At 44.6% G+C, this 24,250-nt stretch overlaps 1 protein-coding gene across 1 annotated transcript; it reads right to left on the reverse strand.

Moving 5' to 3' along the window:
- Positions 1 to 19,064: 19,064 nt before the first annotated feature.
- LOC124470180 (musculin) lies at positions 19,065 to 20,555 on the reverse strand. Its single transcript, XM_047023946.1, has 2 exons — positions 19,858 to 20,555; positions 19,065 to 19,631 (listed from the first exon to the last, which is right to left on the reverse strand). The coding sequence occupies exons 1-2, from the start codon at positions 20,299 to 20,301 to the stop codon at positions 19,548 to 19,550; spliced, it is 528 nt and encodes a 175-aa protein (XP_046879902.1). The 5' UTR covers positions 20,302 to 20,555; the 3' UTR covers positions 19,065 to 19,547.
- Positions 20,556 to 24,250: the final 3,695 nt, after the last annotated feature.

Here is a 24,250-nt window from a genome sequence, read left to right on the forward strand (position 1 = left end):
TGCAAACATACTCTAAGTAAAGGCAACTGTCCTGATGCCAAAGTCTTCCCTTGGATCACACAAAGAACCTGTATAAGGGGTATGTGTAGCAGGCTGGGATGGAACCTGCAATCATATCACCTTACTTTGCATGTGCTGTGCTGTAAGGCAGAACACCCCGTTTCTACTGAACGTCAATATGATGACAACTCTTCTGTTTATCATTACTCCTGCAGAGCAGTCAATCATGACTCTGCTTTGGCCCTATGTTGAAGCTCACTTTGGAAGGTGTGTGGACCTCTGTGGGTTACCAGGGAAGGGTCTCCTCAAGCATGCACATAGCTGGCACCGCTCTGCCCCATCATGCAGGACATTTTCTTTGCCATAGCAGAGGAGTAGACTGTTATTTACATACTGCTGTGCCAGTCAGTTCTTGGCAGGTGATAACAGGAAAATCCTGTTTGAAAATCCCAGATGTGTTTGTCAGAAAATGAGTCATAGGTTTCAGATCTAAAAACCCTGCCTTGAGGAATAAGGGGGAGCGAATGTCTAGGTGACAGTGTTCTTGGCTGGATGACAAATCCACAGCCGTGCCACCCGCAACCAACCTCAGATCCGACACAAACTGTGCCCGTTTGATCGGAAAATGATAGCATCTAAAAAATGTTTTAAACAACTGAATGCAAATGCCACTGTCTTAAATCAAAACAAGATATGCTGCAAAACTGGCAGTGCTCCCTGTAACTTCAGCCATCATATGCATTTTCTAGCAATACCTTGTTTTGGTAATCCTTGGCTGGTTTACATCATGGTTCTATGGCGTCACCTACAGAAAGCAAAGGCTTATGGAATGCACCCTCTTGTGAGTTAACAATGATGAAATGACTTACAACCCCTAACATGAAACTCAACACAAACACAAAACAGCAACGCACCGACCTGATTTTAAACACTTTCAGCTCCACCACCTTAAATCTATATACATGAAGAACTATTTCACTGTTAGGTAAAAAGTCAAAACAAGGAAGGTCTGTTGGCCTACCAGCAATGGGACAGTAGGTGTGGCTCATTGAGCAGACTGAGCATGTGGATTAAACAGCATTCAGCCACACTTGTCTCCCAGGATACTCTCTGGCATTGTGCAAGTACACCCCAAGCCAAAGCCCATCTCACATATTGACAGAGGAGCCAGAAAAAACAAAAGTGTTTTTGCTTTTCCAAGGGTCGAGGAAGAGAAAAAAAAAATAGAACGAGAAATGAAGATGTAGTGGAGAGAAACAGTAGTCCCCCAGCCACGGCCTTACTAGATCCATATGCGAGGCTTAGAGGCAGGAAATACCCACAATTCAGTGTAATCAGGGTGGAGGCCGCCTACCCCATTGGAGTAGTCCTGGTGGAACCGATTGGGCGCCATTAGGACTGTCCGGGCCTGAATAGGCAGCACACACAAAAAAAGTTTAACATTTTCTGAAGACTTGATCAAGGAAATAGGAACAATCTTTATCTACCATGAAAACTAGAACAAGTGCATTATGTTTTGTTTAGGTTCATCCCTACAAATCAGAGGCTCATTTGGCTTAATTACGACACATCTAAAGTTGGGATGTCCAGCAACATGTTTACTTTGAACAACAGAGCAACCTAAAGACCTCAGTTTCAATGCTGAGAAGTAGATAGTAGCTTCGATGTAATTCACTTTGACTTTGGCTTGAAGAAAACAAGAAGTTGCCTGTTTTTAGGGTGCCATTTCACAAAGTACTCAACTGTCTCCTTTACTGCGGTATAATCAACTAACCACACAAACGAATCATGGCAAACTGCAGTGTGTTCCTCGAAACACAACAGTTGTTTGACAGACTGGTGGTGTGGTTTCATGATGGGGGATAACCGCTGGCATGCTTAACCATAACAGCACTTCCTCCAAGCCAGTTAGCATGCTAGCCATAGCCTTTTGTGTCAAAAATAAAAGAAAGGGTTTCCCCTTATGAACAGCCGCTGTTTGGCTTGCTTTCTCCAGCTTGACTTTTATGAAGGGAGAAAGAGCTGGATTGTTTACTGATGCCTGGATGTTATTTCCCTGGAAAGAAAGAGTGTGGAGATGTCAGTTCAGGATTGAGAACCATGGAGACTGACAGCTGAGTGGCTCAAGAGCAGAGAGCATCTGCCATTGGTTTAACGTGTGACCCAATAAAGAGATCTATTGCATGGGTGCCAAAATCCCTGAAACACTCACAGTTGTCCTTCTGCAAGCACACACACACACGTGAACACACAGCCTTACATGATCACTCTTAAACTCAACTCAATGAAAAAAGGGAGGACTGGTATAGTTAAATCATTGATTTGTACCTCTCAACTCTCACAAGCCCCCGGTGTCCCCTGCCCCCACCTCCCACATGATTCTCAGGTCAACAGAAAGCTCAATATGAGGCGCGTCTGGTCGACTGTGACAGCATATGGTTATCCACTCTAGCTGTCTAGAGACACTGGTACTTCAAATGTGGTATGTCCAATAAACAATAGACTAAAGGACTTACTCAATCACAGTTGGTGCTGCTTGAAATAGAATACATTGTAGTGGAGATTTAAGCACCTCTGATTCACAATACAGTTACTATTACACGATGTAAATTATCATCTAGTTCCCAGAAATAGATTATGTTGATGAACCCGCGCCGCCCCCACCATCTTATTACTCATCAATTTGTTCTCCTATCCTTTCACTGTGTGTGTGAAAAAAAAGTTTCGAAAAGGTTGAGGAACAAAAGTTTGAAGAAAAGTGTGTCAAAGAGGATTCCTGGCAAATGCACTGCCTGTCTACAGTTTATTTTTGTATTGATATGATGTGAGGTCCAGTTACTTGCGCGATACTAAAACAGGTCGTACTGGCTACTTTTTACCACCAGAGGGGCATCAAAGGATGATCATAATCATTAGTCCTGTAGAGCAATCGATGTCCACCATGTTGAAAGTTGAAAGGTCATTCAACTCGGGAACTTGGGTGTCACAATTATCTCTGGGTTTCCCACTGGTAACGACTTGAAGGGGCGTTCATGCGTAACTTCCCAGTCTGAAACTCGTATTTACCATAATTCCAATAGCATGTGAAGGCAGCGCGAGGCAGTTTTCCCTACTTACAGCGCGGATAGCCGGTCACAAGACCCCCAAATCTGCAGACAACAGAGTTTTTGGCACCTCTTGCTTGGGGAAATGGCATGGTCGGAAAATGAAATTGCCTTGTCAATCTGTCAACAGAATTGGAGGTGATATAATAAAAAATAAATAGCCTCTGTAGTTAAATATCCTCTTTAGTTAATTATAATATTCTTTGTTCATGACAATTTTTTCAAATTGTGATATAAATTTAATATTGTCGATAATTGTATATTCATTTACAGTAGATGGGAGCTGTGCTGCTGATGGGTGGGCAGGAGTGATGGAGACAGAGGGGGAGAAGGAGTGATGGAGACAGAGAGGGGGAGAAGGAGTGATGGAGACAGAGGGGGAGAAGGAGTGATGGAGACAGAGAGGGGGAGAAGGAGTGATGGAGACAGAGGGGGAGAAGGAGTGATGGAGACAGAGAGGGGGAGAAGGAGTGATGGAGACAGAGGGGGAGAAGGAGTGATGGAGACAGAGGGGGAGAAGGAGTGATGGAGACAGAGGGGGAGAAGGAGTGATGGAGACAGAGGGGGAGAAGGAGTGATGGAGACAGAGAGGGGGAGAAGGAGTGATGGAGACAGAGGGGGAGAAGGAGTGATGGAGACAGAGGGGGAGAAGGAGTGATGGAGACAGAGAGGGGGAGAAGGAGTGATGGAGACAGAGGGGGAGAAGGAGTGAAGGAGACAGAGAGGGAGAAGGAGTGATGGAGACAGAGGGGGAGAAGGAGTGATGGAGACATCTGCCCAGACTGATAACATCTCTGGGAGAAGAACCCCTGGGAGTGAAGAGGAGTTATTCTATTAGAGTTTATCCACCACGCTTCAGGAGAGTGCCCATCAGAGTCTTTCCCACCTCCTCTCTTACTCCTCTCATGAAGGGGGAAAGGCTAATGGCTCTGCTTCAATCCTTGCTTTCTTTTTCCTTCCTATCAATCTGACTCTCAGTCGTTTTGCTCTTCCAGTACCTCCAACCTTGCTCCCTTGCCGCTCAACCTCGCCGCTCTCTTGTTCCATCTTCTACATTTCTCTTTCCGTCTCTCTCCTCTCCTTTCTTCCTACCTATCAACCTACTTGTTCTCTTCTCTTCTTCCGCTAAAGGATCTCCAGGATCGATAGTGCTCAGCCTGTGCCTTAACACTGCCCCTTCAGTGAGCTGGGTCATAAATCAGAGGCAGCCTCTTTCCTTCTCCTCCAGGAAGGATGATTCCGCCACAGAAAAACATGTCCGCCAGGCCCAACCCGGCCGGAAAGGTGAGGACAGTTTAACTGGCTCGCTCAAACAACATCACCAAATCCCAAAGCCAGGACTACAAAAGACAAGGATTCCTAATAGTTTCAGGAGGAAGAGGGAGAGGGATACATGGGAGGATAAATAAGATGGCGGCATAAAGCTGTCACCTGAGGGTATGCACAACACAAGCTGTCCCACACACATGGGAACATGGGTCAAAACTCCCTATGAGAGATGTTCCAGCTGAAAGATAATGTTTTTAAAAGTGAACTATTTAAGCAGAGCAATGACTGGGCCACCGGAATTTCGTTTTTCATACTTCTGTTATTCTTTAATGGAGCCCCTCGGTTGTCTTGCGGTTGAAATATTTCAACACATTCAGACTTTTTCCGCACTAAAACAAATACTTGGATTGTCCTGGTCCAATTGTGTATTATTTGAATAGTTCAGTTCACACAAACCACTAGTCACTTGAGGGTCTAGAGACGAGGAAACAACAGAACTGAACTCTTTCCACTTGGTCAACAGTACCAGACTTTAACTGTTGAACGTTATTGAACACTAACAGTCAGGCCAGTGATGTCAACCTACAGTTTTGTATTCCTTCAACTCAAATCACAGAGCTAGCTATCTTAATTCACTCCCCCAAAAAAGTGGTTCCTCAAAATTTTGACTATCAAATAAAACATCCTAACTGCACACATATGTTTGATAGTGAAAGCTGGAAAAGAAGCTTTGAAGATTCCAACAGTGTGCATCTGGGCCCTCTTCTCTCTACGCTCCTCTGAGCTCCGAGTCTCTCCCTGACTCCAGGCTGCAGCAGAAAGCCCCCTAACCCCAAGGCGTGAGTGAGAGCCCCCAGGTGACCCTCCAGTCTCCCCACATCCATCCCCAGCCCCTCACAGCCACAGGGGGAAGCCCCGAGGCACGCCTGACATTTTTAAGCTGTAATTTATGCATCCCGGCCACATCAGCAAGGGTGCACTTCTCAGACGCTACAATAACGGATACAGGGCGAGGGACCATAAAAGAAAGAGAAAAGAGGGGGAAATATTTTGCTCAGGCCTTTTAAAGATCTAGGGGCCTTAGTTTGTCAACTGAGCCTGGTATAAGGTTGTCCCCATAGAGCTGGACTCAACAGTGATTACAAATAGTGCTCCAGCATCTTCAAGACATCAAAGGTGGTATGGGGAAGGTGAGTCACCCTCAGCGGGGTAGCCTGATATATGGAGCGAGGAGGCGGGAAGTAGGAGACAATATGAGGCTCGTTGAGGGGGTTTTGCGGAAACCTCTTGCACAAACTTGCAGTGCTCTGTGTGTGCCCTGCTGACCCCCGTTTCTGCTCTGGCTCTGTGCAAATCTTGTCAGAGGGGGAAAATCTGGGTGCTGGCGTGTTTTGCTTAACTGTGGTTGGAAAAAGTCTGAAATCATACAATGAACGTGACAGTAATTATTACATGTGGATAAGAACATGTTATTACATTATACAGCATATCATATGAATAACACATAAAGAACACATGAATAACATTATCAATTTAAATGAGGTGTCTACCGTATCTTTGATACTTTTCCTTATTCTGTCCATTCCTTTCCCTCCATGTTGTTTTAGGAGCAGAGCTCCAGGAGTCAAACTACGTTTTTACCTCAACAATTTATGCTTTGGAGCCAATTGATCATTTTTAGTTGTTCATTTGTTTAAAGGAGTTGAGTGTGTCTTCCCACATATAAAAACCACTCATTGATTTGCGTCAATGACAGCAGAGGCCCTTTCTATTTCACATTCAGGATCCTCTCTGTCTAGCCTCTCCCACCAATAACATACACAGACAGGCCATTTTGTCTCTGCATTCAGATAACCAAAACACAGATAAGTTTAGACTCTCGTGAGATAATGGCTTTCTTATTGCAAGTGTGGGTAATCGTCCAGTTTGGCCGGGGGGGGGGGGGGGGGGGGGGGGGGGGGGGGGGGGGGGGGCGGGGTTAGGGGCAGCGTTGTGTTTTGGCAAATTGCACCGGATTCATCTGACTATAGGCATCCCCTTTCCTGCCCGGCTGCTCAGGTTACCTCGGGCCCATCACAGTGCAGGGTCTTATCGCTCTAGCCACTCTCAATAGCCAGGGCCGACGCTAAGATTTCAGGTGCTGGCCCACCCCTCCAGAGGAACAGGTGTCCCCTCTGTCTGCCTGCAGTAGGGGCCCGCTACTGGAATCATGGGAAAGGGCAGGCAGCGCCGTGGTTCTACCCCAGTGGACAGGTAACAGTAGGCCTTTGAGTTCTGACTGAATTCAGCTAAATTGGCATCCTAAAGAAGCGGTGGAAGTGGCTGGAAGTAGAGAATAAAGAACGGAAATTCTCCCAACCAATTCCTATTGGCCTGATGAGCTGAAGCGGCCAAGGTTACAATGGGATAGTAGAGAGACCAGTTAGGATTGTCCATTGTATCTTAAAAGGCTGTTTTAGAGACAGATAACCCTCAAAAGAAAGTACTAGAAGAGCCGATAAAGGGTTAGCCAGAGAACAGATCTCATGAGTGATCAGGCCTTTCTTATGGCTAGAAAACTAACTAGTTTGTACCATTGTACGCAACAGTATAAAGTAAATTAGGCTTTGAAGTTTTTATAAGAAAAGGAATGGAAAAGAAATATGCATGTTTTGAAACACTGTACCATTAAGGTTAAGGCTCAGTCATGCAGCTGGGTTAGAGCAAAGTGTCCCTTTTTTTTTAAGTAAACAGCCAACAACAGTGTATGTGACACAGTAACCACATTGAGTTGGCGGCCATTTTGGAAGGAGATCAAAAGAACAGCAGTGTCCCCCCGGAGCCTCCTGTCTGCAGGGAGGAAGTGTGATCAATGGCACAGGTGTGGAGAGGTGCAGCAGGCCAGGTAAACACCTCTGAGGCCTACACCTCCACAACTCAGTTGAAGAAAACAAATCAGTTAGAGGACTGACATGACTGTAAAATAAAACAAGAATCTCATCATATTATTTTCCCATTAAACATTAATTGTTGTGTTCTATAATGCAGACAATGCAATACTTCCTAATATTAATAACACTATAATTCAGTTCTAAATGATGTGTCTGAAGTTTGCTTGCATAATCAATTCAGCCCGAATGAAGACATGCAGCTCTGTGTTGTGAGAGTGTTTGTCATGGTAGCAGAGTTCCTAATCCCTGTAAACGTTTTCTAAATGCCCGAACACACGTACAATCTCCAGTCCCAGCCCATTCATAAACGTCAGTGAAGTCATCTCAGTCTATCTAAGCCTCTAGGAAGCTAGGGGTCGGGGACAAAGACATTTGCAAATGTCATTAGCGACCTCTCTGCTCCAATCGGAGTCTTGGTGATAATATATTGATGGAGACTGTCATTAAAAACAGTTTCAGGCTCCTTGCGGATTCATTTGCACTGACCCAGAATGCAGTATTTTCTTAACACGAGCGGCGGGTTGCTTTGATGTTATCTGCTTATCCAAACAGGGGAGGGCCAGCTGCCTGTGGCCGCCTCGGTCCCGCGGAGGACGGCTACGATTAATCATTGTGAGAACTGCGAGAGCGCGCTCATAAATCGCCCCGCCGGTCCTTAAACAGGAGAGTCCCCGGGCGCCCCCCCCGTCATTTATCAACACTCTCCCACTCCGGATGTAGAGTAAATAAAACTGTGGATATGGGGGGAGGAGGGGGAGGAGGGGAGGAAGGGAGGGAGGAAGGGAGGGAGTTGGGGTTCAGTTATGTGATGTTGAGCATATCAAGAAGGACATAATGACTTTATTCTCTGAGCGATGTGTTTTTCTCCAGACTTGCCCCATGGAGATAGAGTGGCTGCCTAACGTTTCCCTCAAGTGGAGATGGAGGGAAAATGCATGTCCATTAGGCTGGATGCTTCTGTTTCTGGGGCTGCTCTGAGTTCATCCACAGCACACAACCCCAGGAAGGTGGCTGTAGGAACTAAGTCAAATTCGATTCTGTCATTTTTATTCTAACAAAACAAAGGCAAGGCTTATTGTTTGAGTTAACTTTTTTAATTACCTCCTCCCTCCTGCCATTTCACATCTCAGCCCAGTGAAACATCGAAATACAGGAGGTTCTAGGGTTCCGAGTTCCACAACTGGGGTCATTAGAGGAGACTGCTGATTTTGTTCAAGCAAGAAGAAAATATCACAGAATTGTAATGAGTGTGAAAGGAGCGTCACGGCCGGTCTGAACATTGACAATGGACTGAATCAGGTTACACACACACACACGCACACACACACACACACACAATCCTACTCAGAAATAGCTTCAGGATGTCATTAGTTGTAATTTCAGGGGTCAGGAGTTTATCTTTGAACTCCCCCTCCAACTTTCACCTGCCCAAAGTAATCCCTTTGGGGGAGATGCACCTGTGTCTAGTTGAGAGTGTCATACCATCACCTGGGGTTGTGTACAGAGTAAAGAAACTATTAGTGATGTGAATACGTTTTTTGCAGTAATCCATTTGTAAGGAAAAGTTATTCTACTCAACATCAACAAAACAATAGGGTATACACAGTACAGTAGATATAATAACACACTGTATATAGTGTAATAACAAGTGCTGACTTGATCCACCTACAATGTGTTGCATCAAACCTTAGATCTCAGAAGCAATACCAATGAGGGATTAACAATTGATCCAACTTTCCCAGGATTCCACACCCAGAGGGGGGGGGGGGGGGGGGTTACATGGGCCCCTGTGTCTGGCTACACAGGACTGCTGTGAGAGGCTAGGACAGGCTGCACCAGAAAGCACTATCTCCATCATCAGTACGCGCCAGGCCTGTCCTCACACTGGCAACCCAACAAAGCCTGCCTGGAGACAGATGACAGCGTCACAAAGACAACACAGGTGGCTGCAGACCACCTGGAGCAGAAAGGGCCTGACGACACGAAGGCCTGTGGGAGAGAGCAGGGAGGGGATGAGAGGGAGAAGATGACAAATGGGGGAGGAGTTGGAGAGGGGTTCTGAGAAAGGGGTAGAATGGAAGAAGGGGTGGAGGGAGAGAGAGACGGACAGAGAAAGAGAGACAAACAAAGAAGAGGAATTAAAGGATGGATTGAAAGAAAAGAGATGGACACAGAGAAACTCCCTCTTTAGTTCCTCTTTGAAGAGATTAGGATGGTTGATGTCCTGATGGACCAAACTGACATTTTGTATTACTCTATAGCTCTATTTTGACTCTGTTTCTAAAACGAACCGATACATTTTAAAGTGTTAAAGTGTTAAAGTGTAAAAGTTTGTTAAAGGTGAATATGTGTCTCATATGTTTCATTGAAGGTCAATGAAGCGCACTCTTGTTGGAATAATGGTTGGCATCACTTTTATTTTTGTTTTAAGAATCCATTCCCAGCAACAGAAAGAGCAGGCTCTCAAATGACACAATAATGTTGCTTGTTTCTGAGTTGACTCCTTTCTCCCATTTCCTTTAACAATGCCATTCAACAATGATAGAGTTCCGGTCCAAATTGCGATTACATGCCCTCCTTTCAAACGGTTCTCCGATCAAGATAAATCTCTCAGTAGGAGGACTCTTATGTATGTACCTTTGAACCGAGGCTGAGACGTTTTAGTGCTGTGACCCCAATCCACTACTCCTTATAAAGTGCACTGAACTTTTGTCCAGACAGCACAATCCGTGGATCAAATTCTTCACTGTGATGGGGAATTTCTGGAGCCAGTCGATCTTCACTGCGTGGATGGGGTTCCAGTGGGGTTCAGCGACGAATGGATCTTCATAGGCTTTTCAGAGCTATCAGGTTCACCATGTGTTGGACTTTGAAGGACTTGTACTTATCATTTAAAGACACAGTAGAGAAAAGACAATTTTTGAGAGAGATAGAAAGAGACAGAGAGAGAGAAATAGTGATAGTGTGTGATAGAGATAGAGTGTGTGTGCATGTGTGAGAGAGAAAGAGAGGAAGAGAGAGAGAGAGAGGTTTAACAACGGTCTGATTAGAATCACAGAAGAAGAAGAACTGTTTTCCCAGCAGTGGGTCTGGTTCTGTTTTAATGTCCTGCTATTGTCCAGAGTTTTACATTGCTGTAACAAATGATATGACTCTACCTACTGCTGAGTTGAGCAGTGTCCACCATCAGTCAGTCAGACTGATAATGCTCTATCCTCCCACTGTGATGACGCCCACCATGTTTTAATGACCATCACTGAGACGAGAGTTTTCACTATATAGAGGCAGGAGGTTTCTATGAAATCAAAACCAAGTCACACGACTCTATTTATATTCCCTTGGCTTCTTTTTACCCTTCTTTCTCCTCTCAAAAGTGTCCTCCGTTACAGTCACTTCTTCATCCCTTCCCCTCCATTCCCCGCCGTTCTCTTCTCTCCCTTTCACTGCTCTCATTTTCATCCCTCATCTCCCTTCACACTGTTCCTTTAAACTGTGTATCATACCCTGTCCTTGCTTGTCCACATACAACTCCTTCTGCTCCTTCACCAACTAGTCCTCATCCACTTCCTCCTGTTTATTCCGCTTCTTCTCCTCCCCTCTCCTTCTCTTCCTCTTCCTGCTCCTTTCTCCTCCTCCTGTGCCACTCCTCTCCTGGATGTGTCTGTGTGTCTCACCTCTGTCCCCGGGTCAGGCCCGAGGCCACACACGTCCCAGAAGGCCAGTCTGCAGGTCCCTTCAGCAGTCGTCATAAAACCCAAATAGACAGTTTTAATTGGTGCTCCAGACTCAAGGAAACTGGGCAAAAATATTTGCATAATTTCACAGAGGAGGGAGGAAATTGTTTAAACATGGGAGCCAGAGCGCTGCAGTAACCCTATATGCCGGCCGGCTGTCTCTTGGGTGCCACCCAGCGCCAACTGTGCCAAGAGACAGCGTCAGGGGCGAGGGGAGCGACAGCGAAGTGGGAGGAGAGGAAGGAAAAGGTCACCCTGGATGATCTTATCGGGGTGTCTCACCTTCTCACAGTTCTGCAAGCCAGAGAGGACCTGACACAGGCAGGACCAGCCTCCCAGCCTCCCAGGATCACATGATCACAGAGCTGGGTGTTTCTGATTATCCCGGAGTCTTCCTCATCTCACCTGTGCTTTTTCACAAGCACTCAAGTAAACTAAACTCACAAGGGTTTAGTTTTTTTCACAATTTCACAAAAAAACAAATTAGACAACAGGAGTAGAGTTCCTCAGATTGACATAGGTCATAAGTGTGGTTGAACTCTTGTCTTTGATCTCAGTCAATATTATCGGACACACAGTATACATTAACCACTGGATTTGGGAGAAAAAAACAATAGTAGAACAGAGTAGAACAGAATAAAAATATAGTTAGATGTCAAATTTTGATCCTAGAGAATGGTATTCTGGTTGGGAACTGCAGCTCCAGTCTTATTCCCACAGACAGAGACAGGGCGGTGGGCAGGAGGGCCACAGCTGAGCTGGGCTGATTACACTGGACTGGGCCGTGTGGAAAACACATCCAGCTTTAAAGGCTTTCACAGGAGATAACATGAGCACCATGCAGAGAGATCGCATGGGAGGGCCTCGTTTACTGGGATGCCAGCTGCACATGGACACTGAGAGTGTTCTGTCACCTTGTAAACGGCGAGGAGGAGAGGGAAGTGAGATGTGGTGAAGTGAATGAGAGGTGTTCTGGCTGTTTGACACACCAGAGGGATCAGCAGAGGCGAGAACTATGAAGTCTACAACTCCAGTGTGGATGATGAGGACAAGAATATTTGTAGCATCAGGTATCCTGAGCTTCTACTGGGCATCTCTTATGAGAACACCGCTTGTGTTTCTTTAGGGTTCTCCACTCACGCAGTGTGTAGGATGGTTCGACTGGGACTCATAAGGGCTTTTTAATATATAGCGATTCAATATAGCCTTTCAATATTTAGCAATATGTATGCAAATTATTCTAATCTCATAGCTACACAGCATATGGAAAAATACTTTTAAATATTCATTGGCATTGTAATTGACTGTTGCTCCAACCTAATACATTATATTAAAAACGACTTTGTATTCTGCAAAAGTGATTATATCTAATTGAGATGGGATAAAGTGAGTAATCAGATGATCAGACATGAGCTTTTTATGAATATAGCTTGATTATGAAGTGAGTGTGGGGATATATCCCTCTACAGAGCCTCTACCCTGCACCCCTGTGCTCACACAAATTCATCACAGTCACTCATCAGAGAGCTGTTCTCCAGACAGTCACAGGCTGAAAGATGATGGACGAAGACTGTCTGTTTGATGAATGTGTGATGTGTGCATGTGTTTCTGTGTGTGTGTGTGTGTGTGAGTGCGTGTGTATGCGCTGGCATAACACAACCCTCTCTGTCATGCATGGCCTTGGGAATCCTCCACGGATTTAGAGGTCCAACGGCGAGCCTTCTGGGGCGTCCTTGGAGCTGCCTGTTTGTCTCTTTCCACACCATCGACTAGCCAAACAGAAGGGTCCTCTGGCCCTCCCACGGGTCAGCTCCCTCTCAACCCCCGGACGCTTTGATCTGACTGACGGGAGAGGGGGGGCTGAGAGGGCTTTTTAGGGCTCTGAGCTAGGTGTGTGTGGGTGGGTTGTAGTGTGTGTGTTTGTCTGTTTGTATGTGTGTGTGTGTTTTAGGGGAGGGGGAGGAAGGAGGTTGGTCCGGGTCAAGCAGGTCAAAGGTCTACGTCCATTCCTCCTGTCCGCCTGTCTCCTGGTCACAGTGATTATGAGGCCCTTCTACTGTTCCCATTCACACAGACACACACTCAGAGAACAGACATACACACACACACACTCAGAGAACAGACATACAGACACACACTCAGAGAACAGACACCACACACAACACACAGTAAATACAGATGTTCATTCAACTGATCAATCTATTTGACGGACACCCAGGATTAGCCTAATGAAGATGGAAGAGCTGGAGGTTTTCTACATCTGCTACTGACTTTTAATCAAGCTTCATGGAACTATTTTGAATTTTCTTTGAATTTTTCATGTACTATTGACACAATAAGTAAAACATTTGTTTAAAGTAATTATACTTACATATTTGCTGGCTGTTGAATACGGTCTACTGTAGCTGCTTACATTTTTCTTTCTGCCATAATCTGGAAATACTGTTATTAGGGCTTGAGTGAGCTTATCTATGTGTGTGTGTGTGCATGTGGGTTTGTGTGCGTGTGAGTGCGTGCGTGTGTGTTAGACCTCCACGTGGCTTCCTCCTCTACACGTCTCTCCCTGTCCACCACAGAGCCTTCTGCTCAAGCCAGCCCCGACCAAGACGTCCCGTCTGGAGAACACAGAGTCATTAAGGTGCCATCTGATCCACCATCAGGCCAAGTCACTCTCCAAGGAAGAGAAGACACGTGCTCGCACACACACACAGGTGATCCATCATGCAGTGTTAACTGGCCCACTGTCACTGTCAGCACTGTGTCGGGGAGATGATGGTGACCTTGGGGCGTGCCTACTGAGTGAGGCACTGGCCACTTCAGCTACCTGGAAACAGGGTTTGATAGAAGAGACTCACGAGTCACTCTGAGTAACTACTTGTTTAGTTATTGATGCTCAGGTGTAAATAAGAGACGAGCTTCTATCAGTATTGCACGCTCGCAGACTCATAGACACCCACATGCCCACATACACACACGTTTATACACACACCTTGAGTCAGCACAATAGTTTACAGCTGAAGTGATGAGTCATGACGCTGACCCGGTGTTGTAATATAATAGTTATTGGAGTCTGAAGGAAGGTCATAGGAACAATCAACATGAAGTCTTCCCAAAAAACAGGAAATCATCAATTTGTTGAAGTGCCACAAGTCGAGATGTTTTTTAACATCTTGTGATGTATTGGTAGTAATGAAGGGGAAATCAATTATGGTCAACAGTTTTACTTTGTTGTGTTTGCTTTGAACCTGCTGCCACCCAGCTCCAAAAGCCATGAAGAAAGAATGAAACCATATCTCGGGAACGTTCCCCCTTTTGACTGGCATTTTTAAGACATCACGTTCTACATGATCACCGTGAAATCTTTTAGCTTTCTGATGTGGTCACGAGAAGTTCAGCTCTCTCTTAGACAAACATGCCAGTTTGGCTCATGTGCATCAGAACCTTCAGACAGCCTGTGTTCTCCAAGAGGTCAAAGGTGACGTTGAGTTGTCAAAATAAGACTGATGGTTCACTAAATAACACTCTATGACTTTTATTTAGGCTTTTGCTCAGACCAAAACTTTCCATACAGGTAACTGAATTATTTGCAATGATCTCGCCCTGTAAAACATCATTAACGTTTTCAATTCCATGGCACAAACGACCTTTCATACTGCAGTTTTCCAAGGAATTTGAACAACCAACAATTCAGATTCTGTACAGTAATGTGTTCATCCATCACATGATGTGCAAAGGATTAAGAATAAAGATGAAAATTATCATCTGTCTAAAAATGTTATCTCTCTCGGTGTGTGTTTATTAAGAGAGCCTGAGTTGGACACAGTCTAAGTCTTAGAAGGCTGGGTTGGGTGTGGGGGAGAACAGGGGGGGACAGAGAAAGAGACAAGAAAAGACAGGAGGAAAAAAAAATAAGTTTTAATCCACAGTCGCAGGTGTGTTACACTTTTGTTACCCCCACAACAGAGTCAATGACAAAGGGCCGGGCCCCATGCAGCCATTGTGGCCCGGAGAACAATATGGAGGCTGTGAAAAGGTAATCCCTTTGGACTGGTGACAGGTTGGGCCTTTAAGCAAGGTGGGGACTCATTTCTCCACCGGGGCTGGGCCAATCGGATGACAGGGATGGGAAAATCCAGGCTACTTACAGCAGCACGATGTCGCCTAGGGCAACAACAGGGAGCCTTTGTAAAGGAAGATATATCATTGTCAAGCTCTGGCCATCTAATATAATGGCCATATAATGTCATGTATGATGAATGAGAAGCAGCAGAAAGGGTATTAGAAGGTGTTACAGGCTGTGTGAAATCTATTCAGGACGGTCCAGAGAGGTTTTTGGAGTGAAATATGTCTGGTAAACAAATTCTTTTGACCCCAAAAACAGTTTTGTTTAGAAATCAATATCTATATACATTATGAATGTGGTGTAAAAAAAAAAGGACAAACATAAGTTGGAACGCAGGTGTGTCTGTAAATACATTCTCACGCACTGTCATGGAGATTTGTCGTTGAGCTACAGTATCATCTGAACTCTTAGATCACGTTGACAACTGAATACTTTTTCTTTTTTTTACTCAGAAACCGAACTGCACATTTTTGACTCGACACATTCACGTTAAAAACCGTGACAGAGATTTCAATGTATCTGATTTCTCCTTGCTTTGAAACAAACAGAACAAACATCTGAATGCACGTTTCTCCTGAAACTCAGAAACAAAAGAGTGAAACAAAGCCATGTGTGGAGGATAAACAAGCTCTATTGAGTGAGACTTGTGTGAAGCCTGATATAAAGGTGGTGACGGGATGCCTTCCCAGAAGCCTCCGCCCCTGTCCTGTAAACAGGCCGAGGAGGACTTCACCACACACGGCCTGAGAGCAAACACCCAGATCCCTGTCTTCGCTCAGACTGTCAGCGTTGAAACCAGGAACCAGGAACCAGGATCCAGGACTCCTAAGAAGCAGCCAATACGCACGGTGCCAGCCAGCCAGCAATGCACCGACACCCCATACTGCTGTCGCCCGGCCAGGCAAACAATGAGAGGAGAGGCCAGGCCTGGAGGGCTTGGCTTGGATGTTGTCTTGTCAATCTGCACGCCCCACCCTCCCCCTCCTCGTTGCTCCATCTCCTCCTCCTCTCCATCCCACCACAGCCCACATCCCCCCCCCCCACCCCTCCTTCTCTCTCTTTGGCTCGACCTTGCCCTCGGAGCGTTCCTCTCATCCCGCCACAAAGAGGCTCCATTCTCTCCAGAGAACAGGCTGCCACTCCCGCGCTGTAACCCTATCACCTACCTAACAGAGAAGTGTGTCATCTCCACAGAGTAGCAGGAAGTCTCTCACAGGCCAGAGAGAGTACACACACACACACATCTCCAAACATACACACACACATACACACACAAGCGTGCACTTGCATGAAATGCAGATTGAAAATCACTCACACAAATGTTTGTATTAATGCACATACTGCTGGCGTACATCGTACAGACACACACACACACAGCCACACAGAAACACACTCGTACACCTAGGTATAATTTATGCTCAGTGACCTTTGGGGTATCTTTCCATCGTATTAACAGTACATCTCTACATCGTAATCTACGGTGTTTATGTTTGTTTAGCTTGGTTAGTTACCTCTGTGTTGTTGTACTTTACTGACTTGCTGTTTGATTGCAACAGTACAGTTGTAGGATTCATACACACGTATTTGCATTGCTGTCGAAATGGAAATGTGTTCACTTTCATTCACTCGTTCATTTTTTTTAAATGAGGTCACTCTAATGTCACCGGTCATATAATTCACATACCTGGAAAGAATTCATTTGATAAACAAATCCAGAATGCAGCAGAGAGTTAACTTCACATGGAGGAAGTATATGTTATCCCAAACATGATTGAAAAAGTTTGGCATTTACATATCCCTTTTTCTCATTAGTGATATTGAGTGGCTGGATATTAAATAACAAACATGCTCAAAGTGGTCTTGGAAACCACAAAGGGTCTACTCTGGAATCCAGCCGGCAGGATGGCCTAAAGTTAGTGCTTTTGGTGGGACTACAAAGGCAGCCTTAGTGAGCCTCACTGTTGGCTTTGGACTCACAGTTCCTTCCTGTTCATGGAAATGTTCACAGAAATATGTTTGGGTCCTGAAAAGAGTTTGATTTGGATGAGGGTGTGTGGCTGAAAACGCAGTTTTATATTAACGCAAATGTGTTCCACCTGTATAAATTCAAAGGGCAAACATTTTCAGAACATTTTGAGAATCAAATTAAAAAGACGATAAGATATTATTTGAGCACAAGACTAAATACAGAGAAGAAGGTGATGCCAATTTAGGGTTTTATTCTCATAACTTTGCACAATTTTAGTGAAAAGTCAAAAGGAGGGGAAAAAGGTGACCAACAGTGTAGAGAAGTTTGGGAACTACCTCAGTCGAGAGATCTATAGGAAGATTTTCCCCGGGTCTGTGTTTTATTCTAAACCTTTACTGCTCTCTGCTGGTTGTCCTGCTCTAGGATATTTTACTAACACAGAAACACGACACTTTCAACTGTGGTCCCAACCTTTCTGTGACACGTCCTTCTGAAGCCACTTCCTCCCCCATATCTTAAGTCCTACCCAGGATTGGCATGCCTCGCTGAAAAAGTGTATTAAAAGTGTAAAGTCGTAATCTTAGCCCCCCACTGGTGAAAATGTGACCATGGCTGTGTGTTTTCGTGTGTTTCTCAATAAGAGATTCAAATCCATTCACTGAGATGAAAAATACCAGAAAAATCTGATATAACCTAAGTATTTCTCTGCAAGTGAGAAAATCTCCTTAAGTCTGGGACAGGGCTGATTATAAACTCGGTCAATGAACCACTTCCACTGCAGGTCACTAACCGTATTCTCTCATCTCACCAGTAGATGATGCTCATGTGTCACAGGTGTTTTTGAGTCCTCAATATGTAACAGTACTGTTTTGTGAAAAATTATTATTCATCATTCTGCAATTTTACTTCAAATTGCATATCTTCAGATGATTTCCTTCTTATGTTGTACGTCGGTTTGGATTAGAGCATCTGTCAAACAAAAAGAAACTTTGATGGACAATGTAACCATTTAAAAACCATATGTAGAAAGATTATTGCTTGTTGGATGAGTACCAACTCAGGCAGCCTTCATCAACGCACCATGAATGCACATCAGTCTCTTCTTCTGCATTGTCTGCATTTGTCTCTCCTAAACAAACAGAGGCAAACATGAGAGGCTGTCTCATTAGCTGTCCGGGCCCAGCAGATCCCACCCCCCAGCCTCCCCAGGGCACAGCACCAAGGCCTGGGAAACTCTTGAGAACTCTTGACAGCTGCAGACCTCTAGGAACCTGATGAAAAGTTCCTTCCTTTGCTCTTCTTAGTCTCGCGGGTAGCTGGTGCACTTGTTAAACAAGTCTCCTGCCCTCATTATGTGTGTGCTTACTTTGGCAGTGAATACTTTAAATATACATGTGCATTATGATTCACCGTTCTATCCCCATGGACGACTCTTCAAGATCGCTGATCCATTCATTTCCTGATAGCGCTGCTAGCAAAGAGTCTCTGGTGGATTCGCAGGTCGCTACAACACCGTGTTTTTGGTGCAGTGATTTTACAGCGCACTTGTTTAGTTTGGTCATGACAGACTCGCTGGCTATGTTTTTAGAGCAAACACATTTGTATCGTCATGCCAACTCCAGCTCATTGGTTATCACTAGATGGAAGTGCTGGCCATAAGGCTTACAGTAGCCTTTTACAGATTGACATCCTTACTTTGGTAACCCTTAAAGGATGAATACTGTATGTTTTCTGTATATGAAAATTGAACAGAATATACAGTTGCTGTTCTCTTCGTAGAGTAGATGACAGCAGAGGAGAAACTGTTTGAGGGACTACCCAACAAAACTGCACTACTGAAGGGCTGTGGGGGTTCAGAGTCAATTACAGACTATACAATTGTTGTGAATTGCTGGGACAGCATAAGAATGTGAACAGTTGGAGAAAAAAACCAAGTCACTTTTTTTCCTTCATTATAAGTATAACATCAACATGTACAAAAATTTCACATCCAGTGTAAAACATGGCATAACACTATTCACAACACAACAATACAATGCCTTAGAACATAGGTATCCAACCCTGGAGAGCTACCTGCCTGTTGGTTTTTGCTCCAACCACACTCATTTGACCTGATTCTACACTAGTTACCTGATCAACCAGATAATTATTAGAATCAGGTGTGTTATATTAGTGTTGTAGCTAAAACCTTGAGGCATGTAGCTTTCCAGGAGCAGGGATGGAGACCCCTGTCCTAGAATGAGAAACAACGCAAGCAGATAGAAAAAGTTTGAATAAGAAGGGGGGATACAGAACCAGAAGGGAACTGTGTGTTTTAATCATCACATGCCTCATATCATAGTCGAGTAGGCTATGACAGATAATTGACAGTTGAGACGGGATACAGGGATGTGTAAACAGTCCACGCTGAGAACAATGTTATGCTGTTGCTCCGCACAGTCTGGCGGAAGGATCAACGTCTTGGATGTCTTCTGATCTGCCTGACACAACGAATGGCCAAGTCTGTGAACAGAGATCGTAAGAACCCACAATGAGAGATGACAACTAAATAAAGATTGTGATGATATTGACTTTTTTATAGCTACAATCTGACTGCCTCAAATCTAAATCACAGGTCCCATACATACTGTTTTTTTTTATCAGACATTCAATTCATTCAAGCGATTACTATTAGCATATTAGTGACATCAAAAATGATATTGGTCATAAGAGGCGAGATTATTCATACCAAGTTTACAGGGTGTACGAAGCTGTTTTCAAAACGGTCATCCTGCAGAATTTGTCTGAGGTGAGAGATGTAGCTGGAAGCGAGGCGCAACGTGTCCAGTTTCGAAAGTTTGGTATCGGCTGGTACCCAAGGCAGGCTAGTTTTAAGTCTGGAAAATGCTTTGCTTAGAACTCGCATCCGAGCTCTTTCTCTGGCATTCGCAGCGTTTCTTTGCGTCTGTTGAGCTTCCTTTTGATGAGACTTTGAGATAAGTTGTTTACCCTCGGACCCACTGCGCATCCGTTTGCGCTTTCGGTCAAAGCCGTCATCTGTGCCGTACTCGTCGTCTGAGAACTCTGCTGAAGTATAGTGCACACTGCTCCGCTTGTTGCTTCCCAACGGGGCGTCTTTCCTTAGGTGAGATGTCACAATGTCATCATTTTCGCTCACCGAACCGGTGGACATTTGGACGGTTGAGCAAGTGTATGACAAACCCGTGCCTTCAATTCAAGATAACGCTTCTTTTCTTCTGAAGAGATCCTGTTCTACAAAGTTATGTTACTTGTGTTACCTTAACGTTCTAAATTTAGCATTCACAGTAACAGCTACAACGAATCCTACAGGCTAAATCTAAGGCCCATCACAAACTCAGCCTACAATTGTTTTCTTATGTGGATGTGTTGCTGCAGATCTCTCTTCAACTAAACATGTCCTCTCCTTCACCCTGCTAATTTAACTGTCCTAGACTTGGCATGAAGTATAGTATTTTCAGGAACTGTCCCCACCCCTTTTCTTTGGACCACCGTGACCTTCACAGAACTGTACGTTGGCAGTCAGACTGGCTTCTTCACTCTGGCAACTTGTAGCCCACTGGTGAATTTGACACAAAAAAAAAGTAGAGATGGAATTCACAAGATGCGATGAAACCAGGAAGGATGTTTGGTATGTAGGTAGACTAGACTATAAGAAGTAACCTAAGCATGGGTCATGTTCAGTGGGGTGCTGAACAGGATGCTGAGTGATCTGGAGTAAACAGAGTAAGAAAGCTCCTGAAAGTCCCTAGCTGCATCCAGACCACTAGCTTGTTTACCATCCTCTGATTATAGCCACATTACGCCCCCAAACAGCACTGTGTCCAGCCTAAAGATGGAACTCCGCGTGGATGTCTCCCACAGATGTTTGGTGGTAATAGAAATGTAAGGACCTTATCAAAAGTGTCTAATCCCTCGCCCGTTTCACAGAGGGATAGAGTTACCGCAGATGCAGCCTGCTTTCACGCGCGGCCCTGTTGCATCTGTCTCAGCTGTTCAGCGTTCCCATGACATCTGGAGCACTGGCATGACTGAGGCGTGGTAGAGCAGAGGGCGAGCCCGGAACATTCCCAGGGTGAGTTTCATCGTCCTGTGAGCAGGCTCCCTTTCTCTAGTTACTCTACTTTACCTTCAGAGATGTGAGGAGGCTACAAGGTGGTAGGAAGAGAGGGAAAAAGGGAGGGAAAAAGCATCAGGGAAAATGAAGAACGTTAGTGTGTGATGAAGATCATTACCTTGAAATAAGGCACACAGGAATCCTGGAAATAAATTAATTAAAATGACAGTTTCATTTTTAAAATGTAAATGAGGAGTGAAATAACCTTACGCTTGAGAAAGAAATCTATTCTTCCAAATATTCCTAGTAAATATGATAGCTGTGAATAGTTTTCTCCATAATTTGTGTGAAATTTGGATTTTTTTATCACAATAGTGTGATCCAGCCAGCGATTATCTACACTTAAGTACACAGCTGGGAGGCATGCTGTATTGTTGGTGCCTGGTAATGCCAAATTCACAGGGTGAGGATGGAGGAAGCTACTGAACTCATCCTTTCTGCTCTTTATCGACTGTAAATTAGATGACATCAGAACTTTATTGTTCACTCATCCCATAACAGTTTTCTTGACCTCTATCTTTTTATGGACCAAAAGAACTCTACTCCGTGACCTCTCTGTGCCCCCCTCTGTCCCGGTTTAGAATTTCTCACATTTTCCCCTCTTCTGGGGCAGGAATGTTCCCTAATCCATGGAAACGTTCCCTATCTTCCTGTAATCCTGTTCCTCAAACCATCGTTCCAAAGAGAAGGCGCGGGGCATCAGGAGGACCTTGGGGATCCACTTCAGCGTGTCATCAGGTTGAGGTATAGAGTTCCTCTTGTCCTCGCTGGACCGTCAGGCAAACTGCCATCTCCTCCACTGTCTACTGCATTCATCAGCACCATGGACACGTATACACAGCACAAGGTGCAAGCTAAGGGATTTTATGACAAGATATGAGAGATCGATGTTTTATTTAATTCTCTGTCCTATTTTGTCAAAAGTACATGAAAAGTTATCGGCTTTGTGACACATATTTTAGCCTTTGGCGCAACATCTTGTCAAAGCAGCGAGCTTTGCTAGACAGGGGTATCCATTAGTCACTTTGTGAATGTAGTTAGTCAAACATTGCTCAAAACATCAGCATAATGGATGACATGCTGAATCTATTAGCCATGGGAATAATTAAAGTCAGGGGAAACAGTCATAAATATCTCATGAGTTTTCACTTGAATGGAGACTTTAACATTTGTCTATCAGCGCTGATTCTTACACTTCATGACCCCCGTCATGGCCTTGCTTAGTAGTCTTGGAGGCTGAGCGACAGGTGTAGGGTGATGATGTCAGAGGGCAGTTTGTGTTTTGCACCCCCAGGCTCCGTTCCCATGGTCACCGTGGCTTCATAGCTGCATTGGTGTACAAATGGAGTATGACAACAGCATCACAGCTTTTAGACTAATCAGTGTGAATCCCATCACAGCTTTCACACCCTTCTCTGAAGTACAACTTTATAACAGAGGACAAGATACTTTGTGTTAGTAACAATTTGTAGTAAAATTGCAAACTGGTGATGTATTCTGATATGTTACTGTAAATATTTGCCAAACAATCATCCACATGTTTCTCCCCTCTCCTTGGTAAACAACAGATGGTATTCGAGCAACAATTAGGATTCATAAAAATCACCCTGTCTCACAAGGACATTTTAGAATGATTATATGACTGTGTATGTCTAGGGCCTGGTGACGTGTTTTGAACTATAACCCCAACATTAAAACAACGCTTTCACATCAAACCCGCCATCAGCAGGACTACCAGCTATGAGCAGGTCTTAGCCTTTATGGGGAAGACTAGACAGACAGGGGTCCAAGAGTTAGTCTGATGCGTGGGAGCCCCTGGTGAGATTACCGACCCTGGGCACAGTTGTTGAGCATAAACACTCTCTCACACCCTCCAGACTGTGGCTGGGACAGGGCACAGAAAGCTGCAGGCCGCTGTAACGAATAGCTACCCTGTTAAGTGTTGTGCTTGCCCTAGGGAAAGAGGAAGAGGTGGCTGTGTAACAGACCCTGACACCCAGTGCAGATCTCAGCCAGATGTTGGCTTCCTCTCACTCTCTTACATTGGCTGCTTCAAACGCCAGTGTTGAAAACCATTTTCTCAGTGATGCGTGTCCTATGCAACGGATGGGTCACATACTGTGGGAATTATACAGTTGTAAAAATAGTTTAAAAGACTCTTTAACAAACAGCATGCTGGGCTGGAATCCAGCTGGGAGAGGATAACAATTGCTGCTTGGTTGTAATTTTTGGTGCCGTAATTTTAGGACAAGATTGGAGAAAAGTAATTTGCTTGAAAGCATAATTCCACCTTTTCAGGTCAATGCACTGTGAAACTATTATCGTGTCGCCGTTGGTCAAATTGGCTTATCATCTGGAATCTTCTACTCCACTGCATATCTACATTTAGTCATTTTACATTTAGTCATTTCCATATCACATATCTGGATGTTTTTCATATAGTGTCCCCTAGCTTAGTCATCATCCTGACTGTCACAAGGTACATGTATCCTTGATCACTTCCTCTCCCTCGCTACAAAGGCATAAATCCATCCCTGGGTATGACAAAACCTTACAAGGTTATTAATCTTGGGCTTGGGCCAATAGGAATTTACATGCCAATTCCGGCACACAGAGAACCCTCTCAGGAGTTTATGGAGCACTAAAGGGTTTCCATGGCGGTTAGTGTGGAACAGTCCTTTCACCTGGAAAGGACTCATCAGTGAAGCGGTAAAATGGAAACATATTACATTTACTCAAGAATACTACAATGAATGGTCTTACTGTGTTCTCTTCATGTCTTCTACTTTTAAATTATTTTAGACACACATTTTGTTCACACACGGCAATCATTCGAATGTTTTAATTCTTGCTGTATATTGAAGGGACTACTATGAGTAACCACAGCAGGTTTCAGGCATCTTGCCCTTTTCTGGTCAAAGTTAGCAGGGGGTGCATTTAGTGGCAAGGCCCAACACAGACCTGCATATTTTGATAGCCGTCATGA

This window comes from Hypomesus transpacificus, chromosome 8, assembly GCF_021917145.1.
Source record: "Hypomesus transpacificus isolate Combined female chromosome 8, fHypTra1, whole genome shotgun sequence".
Taxonomy (NCBI): Eukaryota; Metazoa; Chordata; class Actinopteri; order Osmeriformes; family Osmeridae; genus Hypomesus; species Hypomesus transpacificus.